Raw genomic sequence first — 15,915 nt, forward strand, 5'->3', positions numbered from 1 at the left:
TATAATATGTTCAGTGGATCAAACTGGACTGGAGTCAGTCCTGTTGTTATAGTGAAGTTTGGCTTCATTTCACAGAAATACGGAATATTTTCCTGGAAAAGTAGCAGCAACATAAGTCAGTAGAAAACCTGTAAGCGTCAGTAAACTTTAGTGGTGCATTTAAAAATTGTCCATATTATTACTGAGGATGGTTTTTGGACTACGAGTTAATATCGAGCAAGAAAGTGCCTCTCTTTTTCACCTTTGAGGACGAAGAGCCATTATTTCTGGCAAGCATTTTTTAACAGTAGTCTAGTTTTAGTTTGTCAGTGAATTAGATTTAACAGAGAGGAAAGTCGCAAGGCAAAATATTTAAAATACATGGTTTGTTTCTATGGTACAAAATTACTTTTAGGTGAAGCAACAAGCCCCTCACCAGGAGTCGGTCATGTGAAAGTGTTCAAAAGTTTCAAAATGGCAAAAATTTTTACATCACATATTTTTTCTGTGAAAACAATGTCTACTTGACAAAATGTCAGATAAACTATGTAAATAGTGAAGGGGCTCACCAAAATAAACCAAACACCTTGCAAGTTTACAGAATTAACATTTCTGAATGTTAATACATTGTATCTATATAGCCCCTTTCAGAAACAAGCCATTTCAAAGTGCTTCATATCATAAAAACACAAAAATACAAAGTAGTAGAGTCAACAATTGAAGAATTACATTTTGTCAAGTGCCATCATTACACATCGGATTGTTGATTAATGTTTCATTGATTACATTTCAAATTGTACATTAATCATCGTATCGTTTTTGCAGCAGTTAAATTATTTGTTGCTTCTCTCATTAAAGAAATCAATAAAATCATATTTTAGATCTGGGTGCAAATACTGTGATACCCTGGAGTTCTGGTAGTTTTATTAAATCTTATTTCATCTCCGGACTCTCCCACTGGTAAAGTTTAGAGTTCGTTTTAAGTGATTTATGAGTGAATTGTGATAGTCAGTCATCATCGTTTTTTTTGTTTGTTTGTCTTTTGCTTACATACGTTGTTTACCTATACAAAATCAAAAAAACAAAAACACACACACAAAAGAAGGAATTTAAATATATGGTTAGAATGTCTTCCATGCTCTCTGAAGCTGCTTCAGCTGAACTACACAGAACTGAGCCTTTCACCATGTTGAGGAAGATATACTATCACAGTCACAGCAGTTTATTTCCAGGGTTCCTAATTTCTTTCCTTTCTGCTTTCCTTCCCCCTGTGCCGTCTGTCTGTCCACCGCTGTGCTCCTCAGGGATGTCGTGGGGGTGTGGTATTTAGATACTGCAGCAGCGGTTATCAATCAACCCGGCCCCTGCAGGATATCTGCCTTGGATTTCTCGCCTTTCCTCTCCAAATTGTTGTTAAACTCTGTTGGGCATCACACTGGACTCAGTTGAGCTCAACTGTGCAGTGAACATTTTTGTGCTTTTTTTTGCGTGAAAATGAACTCTTATCTCTCGGGTTCAGGACCGCTGCCACTGCAGCCATTCTGTCTGGCTGTTCGCTCTCTCCACCCCGTTAGTCTGCCTACAATTTTCAGATCACCCAAATCCCAGGCATTTGTGCAAACATCAGCGTTAACTACAGCACACGGATGCGGCTATTCCTTCAAATACTTTCGCTTCATGGTGCACCAATCACATGTGCAAACCGCTGAATTACGTAGTGACAGATTTATTTGAGAGTAAAAAAAATCCAACCATTGTTGCTAAAATCTGTTGTGCTTGAAGTTTAAAATACGGCTTATTTTATTTTCACCACCTGTAATTTCTGGTCCGGAGAACAGCTGGTTAAGTAACCATGGCAGTTCATAATATTGTCACATCAGTGTACTTAGATCAATCTCCCTGTAGAGAGAATAAAAAAAGAAAACTTAGCCACAGGTCACTCATACAGTTCTGTGCTTCATCACAGACATGTACTAACACCTGTCAGTAAGAAATTTACCATTACAGTCGGTGCTGCTTTGGTAGTGGCACACACAATGGCTTAGCATTTTAATTCTTATGAGAAAAAAAAATCTATTCCACCCTCAAACATAGGAAAAGTTAATCAAGAAAGCAATGGGCAATCAGAGATGTCTGCAGTAAAAGCTCAAACGCAGAACACCTCAAAGAGCTGTTTTAAGACGGTTCATTAGGACTCCTTCTTAAAATGACATTTCCATTGCAGAGCCCCAGGCATGAGCTTAAAATAGAGCACCTGTGGCGTAGTGATAGTGGCAGAGTGGATTAAATCAAAAGTGATTTTCTTTTATTCAACATCAGTGAGAATAAATAACAAAGGATGAACGCTTCTTTTGCTTCATGGAAAAATAAATGAATCCAAGTAAGTGGAATTTGTCAGCATTGAGGAAAGCGAACAAATTCTGGCACTTATTTGGTAATATTTGCCTAATATTACTTCTTTCTTTTGTCAATACTACAGGTATCCTTCCTTTTCTATTTAATGGCCTCTAATTATCAATCATAGTCACTGATGAAGTCAATGTATTATTTTATAAAAGTTAAAAATATATGTCAACAAAGGTGTAATGGCATCCGCAGGTTGGGTGTTGATCTGCTCAACGGTGTGTTCCCACTGAGGCAGGCCTTAAGGTACATCAGGGCAGAGAGAAGTGTCTAAGAGAGCTAAGCAAGTTTACTTAGATTCAAAACTTTCTCTTTAGATTTAGGACAACTCGGGTGGAATGAAGCTTAGCGACAGGGCAGACACAACTCCAGAAAACCAGACAAAAATCCACTGGCAACCCTGAACCAAGATATCATCCATCCACAATCCACAATGAAAGACAACCTCAGTTCTTCTGGTCTGCAAGATAAGGAACCATAATCTCTTTGGGTCTGATTCCTAATAAAAAGTGCTAATTTTGCAAGAGCGTAAAACATGCAGTAAGTGCGAGTGTTGAACGTAATCTAAAAAGTTTGCATGTGCAACTGATTGCAGCTGAATTTAACAGCCTCTCACCCATATCCTCCCATACCAGGAGCCATGGACGGTTATTTAAATGCAAACTTCTTCAGCAGCCTTGCTTACCAGCCAGCCTCCTTGGATGTGTTCCAGTTAATTGATGGCTCAATTTTCTTCTCAGCATTTCAACAAGTTCCGTTGATTCAAATAGGGTACGTTGAAGCAGGGGAACAAATAAATCTTGCAAGACCCTGGCCTTCCAAGATTTATTCTAATAACAAACTCACAATGTTACACATCACTGTGCTAATATAATAACTGATCTGGTTACACAGCAAATAATAATAATAAAAAAAATCTAAATGGATTTTCACAGAAAATCTGCAATGGCATTGAAAGACTTTAAAGGAAGAATGAAATGGGGATTTTTTTTATATGGAATTTTGCAGAAATTATATCAAATGACTATTTGCCACTGAGTTAATCAGAAAAGAAACTTATTGCAGATAATTCAGATGAAACAAATGTGATTGCACTACCCATTAGCAAACTTCCAACTTTTCAACACACAAAATGTTGCTGTCTGAACTAATCTTTAGCGTTTTCCCTGTGTACTAGTTAGGATAATGATGTTGGTACTTGGCCCAAAGCACTGCTGTGTCTGTGTAGTGCCGAGCTTCAGAGCAACTGTGCCACAAACAGAAAATATATCTGCCTGACCTGATCTCTTTCCAAACAAGAAGCCCCACAGTCCCTTATTCATCACGAAAATGTATTTGTGAAACAGACTTTCTGTGGGACAGATCATTATTATCACAATACATTCATAGAAAACGTTACAAAATGCCTGAAAGAAGCATTAAACAGAGAAATAAAAGCTGATCAATACTATTCCACAAAGTCAGTGACGGCTGACCTGATTTCATCAGGCTGCTTTTTCCATTACTATCAGGCTGTGATTGTGAAGCTCTCTCGCCTCTTGTTTGCAGTGATGAATCCTTAGCAAATCTCAAATTGTACAGTAGGAATATACGAACCTTAGAGACCAAATATAACACTGAGAGGTCGTTAAACAAGAACACCCAGCAGACAAACTAGGCCTCTGCAACCTTATACCAAATGTATATTTTTAAGATGGTGAAACAATGAAATGCCAAACAGTCCAGCGTGTTACACAAAACAAACGATTCTATTAAACATCTTTGCAAAGGGCTTTTTGTTTTCCAGCAGTCATAGCTGAGAAAATTCTAACAATTTCTTTCGAACTACTGCCAAGTTGAAGAAATATTACAGTTTGACATTTTTCACACAGAGGCCTGTTTTAGTGGTAGTTTTTTTTTAACATTATACTGTGATGATCCTCGGGTTTGGATTTTAATTTTAATTTTCGTTATCGTTATTTATTCCTGCTATATTTTCATATTGAGATAGTCATAATGGTAGTTTACCATATTCAGTTCTTTGCATTGTGTTTACTTGTATATTTCTTTTGCTCCTTCTTATGTGTATTTCGATTTTCTGCCTCCATATTTATGCTAGACTTTTCTCTTTGGTTTGAGGATCTGCTTGTGTCTTAGTTCAGCTCCCAGTGTGTCCTCTGCAGTGATTTGTCTCTTTCACTCAGTCTCCCCGCTTCACACTTTCACACAGCTGGCGTGATCCTTTCTGACTGCGCAGACATCAATACATTCAGAAACCCTGTATTATGTATTTCTGTGACATTCTCCCTATGAAGCCAGGTGAGCTTCGCAGTGATGGAAAGATAGGTTCTTCTAGACCTATCTTTAACTTTAAATTGATTGCAGCTATGACAGTTTCCATGATTAAGGACCAGGGACAGTGGTAGCCCACAGTTTGAATAATTTTAAAATACTGTGTCCAGTTTTATTTGGACCCTTTTAGGAACTTAGAGCTGGCAGATTCTGTGGAACAGGTAAGCTGTGCCTGTTGTTGATACACAAACACACGTAAGCATTTGCAGAAAGAGCAGAGCACTATAGCAACAGAGTGCTGGCTCTCTTCAGGAAGAATAATATAACAGCAAAGGATTAACACACTCCAACAATTTTAAGGTGCATTTCAGATAGAGGATTTCATTTTGGGGAGAGGGAAGTCTGGGCCTCCCTTCTGAAGCTGCTGCCCCCGCGACCCGACCCCGGATAAGCGGAAGAAAATGGATGGATGGATGGATGGATTTCATTTTATCTTAAGTTACCAGAGAGCTCACACCTATACTGGAAAACTGAACTTACAAGTTAAGTTTTTTATGGAAGCATACCAGTGTTATTTAAAATCTAAGCTATGCACTTTTCTGGTAATGAATATGTAATGTGTGCAGTTTCTAAAAAGAGCTCCACAGTTTCAGGCATTGGGACTTTCAAATATAGTTTATAAATTACATTTTATACATGGAAGCTTACAGCTTCAAAGATGTAAATAGCACATTGATGATAAAATACACTCTATATTACTATAGGAGTTAAACCAGTCCTTAGAATGCAAAATAAGACCTAAACATACTCAGCAAAATAAAAGCCTTCATTTTTCACACAGTAAATCATTGCAGCGTTGGGCTTAACACTGCTGCTGGAAATCAACCAGTGTTACAGGTGCAATTACGCTTACTTTTTAAAATGAAGCTAATGATTTAAAAAAAATAATAATTAAAGCCTAACTTCTACATTCTACACTTAATATAAACTGAGAAAATTGTCATATCAGCTACTGCAGCTAAAATTGTCCTCAAAGGACACCCTTACTGGGATTTAAAAGTAAGACTAAAGCATACTCTATAAAGTAAAAGCCTTACTTGTACATACACCCAATGCTACAGACCCCTTCAAAATTTCATTACGAATTTTTGTGTCTGTTATTAATATTTTTTTATTTTACATGTTTTCTTCTGACTGAAGGTAAAATTTCAGAGTGGAACAACAGAAGTACAGACATTAATAGAGGTTCAGTAAACGAAGCTGAGGGTTATGGTAATGGCAAGAGGGCCTCCCAACGTTTCAAGATTCTAGTAAAACAGGCAAAATGTTGGTCAGATATCACTTTAAAAAAAGGTCTGGTTGTTATAATGCTAATTAAGATTATTTGAATTAATTATCAATAGTGAGATACAACAAAAAATATCTTTTGACATGCCAAATGCAATAAAATTCAAAGAAAAGCTGAAATTATTGTTTGCAAAATTGACATTTCTTTTACATTATTTTATCTTTTGAGAGATGCAGGTTTTTTCTTTTGTCTAATATCAGCCTAACAGTGGAGGAGGATGTTAACCTTGTGTTCTATGTTTTTTAAAATGGCTTTGAAAAATACAGTTTGATTAATGTTCTTCAATGCATGTTCTGTTCTCCAATAAATGAGACACAATAATTAAAAACAAATCAGCAAAATAGCACGGAGTTAATTAGAAAAAACCAGTGATCAGTGAAGGAATCTGAACCATGAGACAGTACACAGATCACCAGTTACCTAGAATATGAATCATTTTGACTGCTTAACTATATTGTGTGAAAACAAATTGCCTTTAGCAGTCATTACATTTTATTTTTCTTTACAAGCTAATTTACGTCACTGTAAGTCCAGAAAATAATACATGCCTAATTTGTTGACACTTGACAGCATTGCCTGCTGTTGTTTTCTTCTTTCTTAAAGCTCTTCTGTTCAGAGCCTGAGTACCAACCTATAAATCTACCTATACTTGGCACATACTGCCGACACAAAATGGATTTAAATCAAAACCCTTTCCACAAGGAGCAGCACACACGTCGAGGCACAAAATAATTTCCTTTCACTTATCGATCTGCTCAGCCTCTCAGCAAGACGTCCCCTGAGAACCATTCTCTAAAAACGTAATGGACACCATGAGGAGACAAGCAGCGATTCCCAGAGAACATAAAGCGGGCCTAGGGTGATAAAAGTTTTGACTCTGCACGGTGCCTTGAGAAGTTTATTATATTTTATAGCGGCTTTCTGTGACAAACCAACACAAAATAATAATAATACAATAATTGTAAACTGGAGTGAACAAAAGGCAACGTGAAGATCCAGCACACAGCAGTCAGATCATGGATGAAGAAGTGGAGATGTTCAAGCAGGATTAGGTAAAAAAGAAAATATACTTATTAGGCCTAAAGAGCACTGCTGGTTAGTCATCCGGGAAAGGAAACGGTATGGTACAGCAGCAAAGCTACCAAGATATGAGTACAGGGCCGTTGCTAGTCCTTTGGTATAATAAATGATTTCATGTTCCTCTGCTGAAGCACATCTTAGATTAAATCAAACAGTTAACGTCACTCATAGACTCAGTGGGTGGAATGCTATAAGTCAGTTTATTTTTGTAAACATTTTTCTTCTTCGATGATAAATAAAAAAAACTTTGAAATCAACACATAAACAACTATTGACAAAACTGAATATCTATATGGTCTGTTACTTTCGCATGAAGTTATATTACCACCTAGACATCACACCTGATTAAATAAATACAACTGACTGATGACTTATGTCACTTTTGGGGATTACCCCATTTTGCGGCGCAATATGCTAACAGCTATTGTGACTTCAGTATTGGGGCCAAGGGAGTCATGCTGTCGCTGACAGGAGAGTGACAAACAGGACTTTATTGGACCTACGGAGCATTTTGTTCAGTCATTAATATATTCAGTCAACTGAAATATATCATTCTTCAAACATTTCTATGCTTCAGTCATAGACTTATTTAGTCATTTACAAATATTCTTAAAGCTTAATGAGTTTTATTTTTCTCTCACCACCCCTAAAACATTCCCCTTCAGACACAGAACTAACAAATTTGTTTTGAGATTTTTTCAGTTTTAATAATTGCCACAAAGCAGGGTCCTTCATAATGTCACCTAAAATGTAATGAATAATAGATGTGAATAAACTAACCACAGAAAAATATGTCATTTTTAATCGAATAGAGGGCATATAAGAACATGGTTTCATACAACTTTTAATGAGAGAGTACAACAATGATGCTGAAAGTAGGATTATTTGTTACCCAAATCATGCTTCAGAGTTTTCTCACTTGTGTTCGTTCTCTGTAATAGTGGCCAACAGCTCCAGTATGAAGACGTGTCTGTAAGTAGATGCTGACTCCTCAGGATAGAGGAGAAGGTGCCAGACATGCAGACAAACTCATAAACCCTGAAGACAGGCCTGTCCAGTTGCATTGACAATAAATGACAATAAATGACAATCAAAAAAGTTGGGGCCCGTTGAATTAAGGCTTTTGTTTTCTGAAATTTTGACAGAGCAATACCTGCTTCTTCAACAGATTCATGATTGCCATAAAGGGACAGAGCCAACATTTTCACTTTTAGGTGGGAACATTTGTCAAAGTGGGCTGCATTGTTAAATATTTTAGCACAGTCTACTAAATTACAGCTCTTTTTAATATGCCTGGAAGGACGTGAGGATGATGTATGTTTAATTTAGCTGAAGCAATCAAAGTCTAGAATATACTTGGTGTAGTCTTTTTTTTTTTAGTTTTAATAAAGTCTTAGTGCTTTTACATAAGAAATGTGAAAGCAATTTATGACGTAACAAAAATCTTATAAAGGGCCTTAAGGTTTAGCCTTTAATTTGACTAAGATGCTTTGTATTCATGTCTTTATCTGCAGGATTGACTTTCATGAAACCTGCTGCAAAAAAAGGTGATGGAGAATGAATGCATTCAGCCACACCAGTTGCATACAGACAAGTAAGCTTAAATGCACATTTGTCCAGAGACCTGTAATTATTTGGCATGCTTAAATCATGACAAAATGTCACATTTTCTTTCCTTCTTTCTTTTTTTGATTTTTTACAAGAACAATAAATTCCAAAGTACTGTTTCCAAATATCTTGATCTGAGCTCATTTTATGATTAAAGATCAGAAGAGCAGTTTACCTTAAAGTTTGTTACTGGCAAATAAACATGGTTTATTCCTTGTTTGCAGCATTTCGGCTTTCAGTTGTGCTGCTGTTTGAAGCAACACAAGTCGTGCTTCATTTCCATCCAAAAAGCAAAAACCATCATTACGCTTGCTTACCTTCCTTTTAGCTTTGAGCTGTCCATGATAATTATCAGATGAGTCTCCAGGAATCTCACCACCCCACAGCGTCACCCCCACGATGGTGTATGTGATGCCCATCACCACCAAGGGCAGCACATACAGTAGCACAGTCACTATGATATGATACCTGAGGGCAAAGAAAGGAAATGTCACAGGGTGTAGGACAACATAAAAAAACGTTCACGTTAAAACATTGAGGTTAATCCTTTGCAAGTACTGGCTAATCAGTTTAAGTGTAGAGCAATCATAGTCTGCACTGCTACAGAGTGGATACAATCCTTTTGAACTCGGCTCCCATTTCAAAATCTGCAATCCAATTTAGCAAGCCAAGCACCAGGAGAAGGTGGCGGGTGGGACAGAATTAATTTTCTTCCTGGCTTAGATTTTTTTTATGTTCCACTTTAAGCAGTAATTCACTCACAGCTAACAATGCCCTGTTACAGCCCTGTTCAGAAGCTTTCATGACTTCATCTTGACCATAAACCCTCACGCATATTTGATTGAACGTTCCATTTCAAGTGGCATCTTGATCACACACTTATTTTTTTAAATCCATTAAGAAGCTTCTGGCATAATTGCAGATGGATATTTGACCGCTGTTCTTGATCATTTCTGTAGTTTATTTAAATTCGTTGGTTTCTTGGCACAGCTTTTAGGCTTAGACCACAAATTGATTTGAGTGGGAAATTCTGATAACAGCATTTCAATTATTAATCAAACATGACCAGCTATTCTAAAACAAGTTTTGATGATTTCTTATGCCACTTTATCAAAAACGATCAACCTCAGAAAGAAAGTATGAGAATAATCTATGATTCACTAAATATAAGCTGCCCATAAAATGAAAAATGCTAGAATATGAGTGAAGAAAGTTCAAAGCAGATCTAAATTAGATGGTGTCAGAAAAAAAGAAGAACCCTTTCAAGTAAATTTGAAGTTTCCCAAAAGGAGTTGTGCAACACCTTTGCAGAAAAACATTTATCAGAGGAGACAATGTTTTAGCTATTTGAACAGGAAGCATTTGCTGAGAAGCAAAATTGATGCTTAACTATGGTGGTGGCAGCATCATGGTGAGGGGTGTTTTCTATCAGTGGCAGTGGTGCATCGCAGACAGACGGTAAGATAATTAAGGAAGATGACAACTTCAACATCACCTGAAATCAACAGCAAGGTGGTTGAAACTTGGACATACAGTAACTGGACTTTCCAACAAGGCAATGATTCCCACTGAACATAAAACAATCCCTCTGATGTGGATAAAGTAAATAAATTACCAATAAATTTAAGACTGTGCACCAAATGCTTGTTTTTAATTTTAATAAATGTTGCTTATTATACAGTCAAACTTTTGACTAGGATTATATTTTTACATTTTCTCACAAGAAAAAGACAAATGTCAAAAACTAATAGTGTTACACGTCATCATATCCAATACAATTACATTCTTTCTACCAGTTTGATAAAAAAAAAGAAAAAAAAAGAAGGTGTCTCTTTAACTCAGCCACCACCATAGCTCAAGCGGAACCCTTTAAACCTCTGAAAGTGACATGGAGAGAAACAAATAGTCTTTCTGAAATTATATTTCCTCACATAAAGTGGTCGGATTCCATGCGAGGCCAGGCGACATAGCAGATGGTTCTGTGGGGTCGAGCTCGAGTGGTGGAGAAATAGCACAGAGGGAAAGCCAGCACCACTGCCAGGCTCCAGATACTGACGATGACTCCCATGGTGACCTTTGCTGAGAGACGGGGCTTCAGTGGGTGGATGATGGCCATGTATCTGCGGGAAGGAGGTTGGCATTTTGAAAGACGGTCTTTGTACATGGACACACAACATAGTTTATTACTGATTAATGGGTTTAATTTTACTGATTAATATTCCACACACAAAAAAATTGTGTCTTAGTGGAAATAAGAAATTTGTGTTAAAAAAAAATAATTTAATTATAAGACGGAAATTAAAACAGAGCAGCCTGTAAAGGAAGTAATTTTGTAAGGTTTCGACTGGGTGGAATGACCTAATGTACCAGCTTTACTACAACTTCACTGAGCTGTAAGGAAAAATGTTTGATCTGTTTGTTGTAGTTGTTGCATGCATTGTCTGTTGTGCTGAGAAGCTACGTCATTTCCACAAAATTGATTATTTGATTATTTCATAAGATTTCACATGAAAGTTTATTGGGTGCAAAACATCTGGAGTGTATTTTGAAACAGTGCTTCATTCTGTGCAGAGCAGCGGGCAGAAGCACCGCTGCTCTGCTTTCAGGAAAATAAACGAGGCTTTCCTTTCAAAACATTACTGAAACTCTAAAAGTTACCAGTTACATAAATCTCACTCTGGACGCTGCATGATTTTCAAACTGCTGATCAAAAAGCTTCAGAGCTGCAAATTCAGTTTCACTGGGGAGGTAACGAAAAAGAAAAAAAAGGGCTTTTTCCTCTGTTACCAGAGCAGCACCCTGAGGGACAACAACAAAGATGCTTCATCCAATCACAAGTAATTGTGTGAAACTGCATTACACTGGCCCCAACACTAGATCCCTAATCAAGTATTTGCAGCAGGGTGATTTATGAACCAAGATTGAAAGACAATGTTGGCTGATGTGACGGAGTTGAAGGCACTGAGAAATACAGCGGTAGTCGTGCAGCAGCACCAGTATGTGTTGAAATAAAATGTAGATACACCTAGAAGCACATGCACTGATTCACACAGTTTTGAAGCTGTAGGAAAATAATAGGTTATATTCAGTAGCAAATATTACTGAATTTGTATTTTGGCCAGTGATGGAATGAAATATTCAAGAAGACGATGTTGTGGACCTAAAAGAAGTTACCTTGGAATATGCTCACTCTAGCAGCTAAACATTAAAATTTAAGTCTTCAAGACTCAAACCTGGTTTGGATTTTCACAATGGAAAACATTGCAGTAATGGTCCCCTGATTTCGTGATCTATTGAAGATTTATTACACTTTAAATCAAGTCACTGACCAGAAATTGACCCCTACTCCTTTGGGACAAGGGAGAAGCAATCTAAACACATATCTGTGTTTAGTAGGTAGACTGAAAACAGCTGCAAAATTAGTGGTTTTTAGTCATGTTTTGTCTCAGTTCTAAAAAAAAATGTGTCTACTAAAAATCTGTGACAAGTTTGATGAGATGGGTTCCTTTACTTAAATATTATTCATATCTCAAATTCTATTCAAATTGTTTTGTTTACTGACATTTTTGTTGTCAATGAAAAAAAAAAAATTAAATAAATATTTTAGTTGAAAGGTCAAGACATCTTTGAAATGTTGATGCACATTTTTATTGGTTTAGCCGCTCCTGCTAAAAAAAACAACAACATATGGTTCATTCTGATATCCTATAATATACTGTTTTGATTTGATTCCCTTCGTTGTTTTCCTTGCAAATTATAAGAGGAGATGGAGAATTTAATAAGTAAGTGCAGTTAAGAAAATGCATTAGGTTTTGCTTTAGCTGAATTATTCAGTATTGCATAATGTCCATCCAGATACGTAATGTACCTAGTCTTTGTAAAGAGTAGGTGTGTCCCTCCAAAGAGTGTGAAGCTCAAACATTCTGACTGACTATGCACAAATAAAAGAAAAAACTTCACATTAGTGACACTCAACAACTAGAGATATCTTCCCCAAAGATGAAGTTTATGATATCAAAACTTATGGTTATCCCAAATGATTACTTTTATTAGAATGAATTTGCTTTTTTACATAATGCCATGTTAATGGTAATACATGAACTTAGCATCAGGACCAAACTGTTCATGACTGTGAAAAAAGCAACAACATCAAAGCAGTAAGATAATAACAATAATAAAAGCTATTACTGATCAGAAAGTGTTTGCTTATCATATTGGAAGAATGTTCAAAATAATGATTTGATATTCAGATCAGGCCAAATTACAACCTTTCGCCTCTGAGTGTTTTGTTAAACATAGAGGACTGGAGGAGAACTCTGTACAATTTGTGAAATTATACAAATTATACAAATTATATCATTTTTTGGGATAAAACTTAGTTTTGCCCCAAAAAATAGTTTGGAATCATTAGCTAACGCATAAATTCAAAGACAGAAACAGAAATGTTATCTGTTTGGGAAACAAACCCCGTCAGAATGTGAATCGTGTAGAAGAAACATGAGACTTAACACACAAGTGGTTCTACAAGAGGATAGATAAAAAGGAATTAAGTTAATGTTTCGGAATGGCCAAGTCAAAATCTTGACCTAAATCCAGAGGAGAGGTTGTGGAGGGAACTGAAGCGGACGGTGCATATGAGTTGAAACTGTTCCGCACAGCTGAATATGAATATGCATGACTGATCAGGTTTCACTACAAACTTTAAGTTGCAATGTTTTCAATATGCATTAGTTTTATTTAACCCTATGACTGTCATCTACTTCAATCACTCATAATTAAGCCTATATTTATGAACAATTTAGGCATCACTATGTCTCTTTTTACCAATTTAATGGAGGAAGTGCTGTTCTCAAGCTGACAGAGTACGTATGTGAAATAACTCAGGATAAAAAGTTGGATTGCCTGCTGTGAATTCACTCTTTACGCAAAAAACTTGTCTTTATTTTGCGGCAGTCCTCACAAACATGCCTGCCTGCAGAAAGATTGCAGGAAGGACAAATTCACAGACGATCACGAACTGTGGCTTCTGCCATTTCAAGACATCAAAGCGGAGACAGCGCCATACCAGGGTTAAGGAAAGCATGACCGGAGGTTACATCTGCATCATGTAGGCTAGGTCATGGCAATGTTCTCTTTCTCAGTAAACAATTTGTGAGATTCGAGGGGCACTGCAGGCCAAAAATACCAATTGAAGTTGCAGTAGAGGAGCCAAAACGAGCTCTGCCCGAGGAAATACATTGTTTTGTGTCAAGGGGAAGCACTGTGCTGAGGAGACACCTCGCACAACATCACAGCACGCTCAACATGCAAAACTTAACAACACTGCTGTTCCTTCCTTGCATCTTTTTTTGTTTTGTTTTCTTCATCTTCGGCTAGTAGATGAAGCTTTCATTGAATAGAATAGAATAGAATAGAATAGAATAGAATAGAATAGAATAGAATAGATCTTTATTGTCCCCCAGTGGGGAAATTATGATGGTTCAGTGATTAAAGCCCAGCTGAAAGTGTTGAATTTCCAAATAACTGGAAACCACAGAGCAATAAGAAACAGACCAAGAGGCAAGAAAGGAGAAGGAATGTGTGAAAGAGAAGAAAGGATGACTGCATGTGATGGAAAACAAAAAGCTTAGAGCATTAAAAATGGGGAATCTTTTCTAGCATGCTGGCACAAACTCCCATTCGCAAAGCTCCTGATTCAACCTGATTGCGGTGTAGCAAAAACGAATACATTCTCAACTTTATTTTCTTATAAAAATCTAAGAAGTGTGACGTGCCTATGTATGCAGCCCACCTGACTTAAGATTTGTAAGACCGCCTTCTGATATAATTTTGCAGATTTTTTTTTTACTCATTTGTCATTGAAACAAAGCTCAAGTTCAGTCAGAGTATGTGGTGAGAATCAGTGGGCATCCTTTTTCAAGAATTGACACGTTTTCTCTGTTAGATTCTAGATGAGCTTTGACTAGATTCTAGATGAGCTTTGACTAGACCATTTTAATGAATGTATATGATTTGAATTAAACCTTTCCACTGTAACTCTGGCTCTTAATGAAGTTTTCCTGCTTGAAGATGAACCTCTATTTATGTCCTTCAGGAGGTTCTCTTCAGAATTTTCATGTATTTAGTTTCATCTACTTGCCAATCAGCCAGTTTCCCTGTCCAAGTTGAAGGAAGGCCTACCAACAGTCATCACGTGTTGAAGCTGAAGTTGTGTGCAGAGTTGGTTTTACTATAAGCATAATATTTTGCACAAATGCCAAAAAGAAAATTTCTGTCTAATTTGACCAAAGCAGCTTTTTTCACAAGTTCAGTTTCACCTCACAATCAAAACTCATATTTTAATGGCTTTGTTTCCACAATGGGCATGTTCCTGTTACTCCTCCATAAAGGGCATATTTGTAGAGAGCACAACTAATTGTGGTGTTGTGAATGGATTATCATCCCAAGATGTGAATCTCAATTGGCCAATCTTTCTAGGTGGACAACCATGACCTGCCCAGTCATAGCTGTGATGGTTTACATTTGTACCATTCACTTTTAGTTTTCAGATTACTGACCAGACCGCTATTCTATGCTTGCAATATTGATTTAAGAGCTCAACTTCCCCAAAACTTTGTCCCTGACCTGTCTGGTGTGGTTCTTGGTGTTTGTGATGTTGTTTCTTTAGTGATGCTCTTTAACAAACCTCTGAGGCCTTCTTGGAACAGCTGTGTTAACATGAATATTACGTCGTTGGACTCTAACTCTGTGAATTCTGAAAGCAATTTGATGTCCATGGTTTTATTTAGGGGTATCATAGTAAAGAGGTTTAGCATTTCTTAGTTTTCTTTTTGTTATATAAAAAGGTAAAACAAAAGTAATAATTTACTTACACTTCCAATTTGCTCAACATGTTATGTTTGTCTAAACCCCAATAAAACCACTCCACGATTGTGGTAGCAATAGGAGGGGGGAGGGGGGGGGCACATGAGAGGACGTCCTCTAGGGGAAAATTAACATCAGGGTGGGGTAATGAAGAGGGCAAGAAGACAATTGGGAATTTCAATTCAAACCGAAGTCTTGGAAAAGATATAAAAGCCAAATAAACCGCAGTTTATCTTCAAGAATTAAATACGAGAAATAAGCAAGCTTTAATCAAGTCTAATTCAATTCAGTTTTCTACCAGTGCTGGTGAAGCCCTGCATAATTAAATTTAGTGCAATCATACTGGCTCATATATATATATA

The 15,915-nt window shown here is 36.9% G+C and overlaps 1 protein-coding gene across 1 annotated transcript in view; it reads right to left on the minus strand.

Moving 5' to 3' along the window:
* Positions 1-15,915, minus strand: part of tacr3a (tachykinin receptor 3a) — a 30,171-nt gene that overhangs the window by 13,289 nt on the left and 967 nt on the right. Inside the window, exons 2-3 of the mRNA XM_008413860.2 lie at positions 10,621-10,809; positions 9,007-9,157 (exon numbers count right to left, since the gene is read on the minus strand). Of these exons, the coding sequence (XP_008412082.1) occupies positions 9,007-9,157; positions 10,621-10,809 (340 nt within the window). The remainder of the gene's footprint in view (positions 1-9,006; positions 9,158-10,620; positions 10,810-15,915) is intronic.

The sequence above is a fragment of the Poecilia reticulata genome, linkage group LG1 (assembly GCF_000633615.1).
Source record: "Poecilia reticulata strain Guanapo linkage group LG1, Guppy_female_1.0+MT, whole genome shotgun sequence".
Lineage (NCBI taxonomy): Eukaryota > Metazoa > Chordata > Actinopteri > Cyprinodontiformes > Poeciliidae > Poecilia > Poecilia reticulata.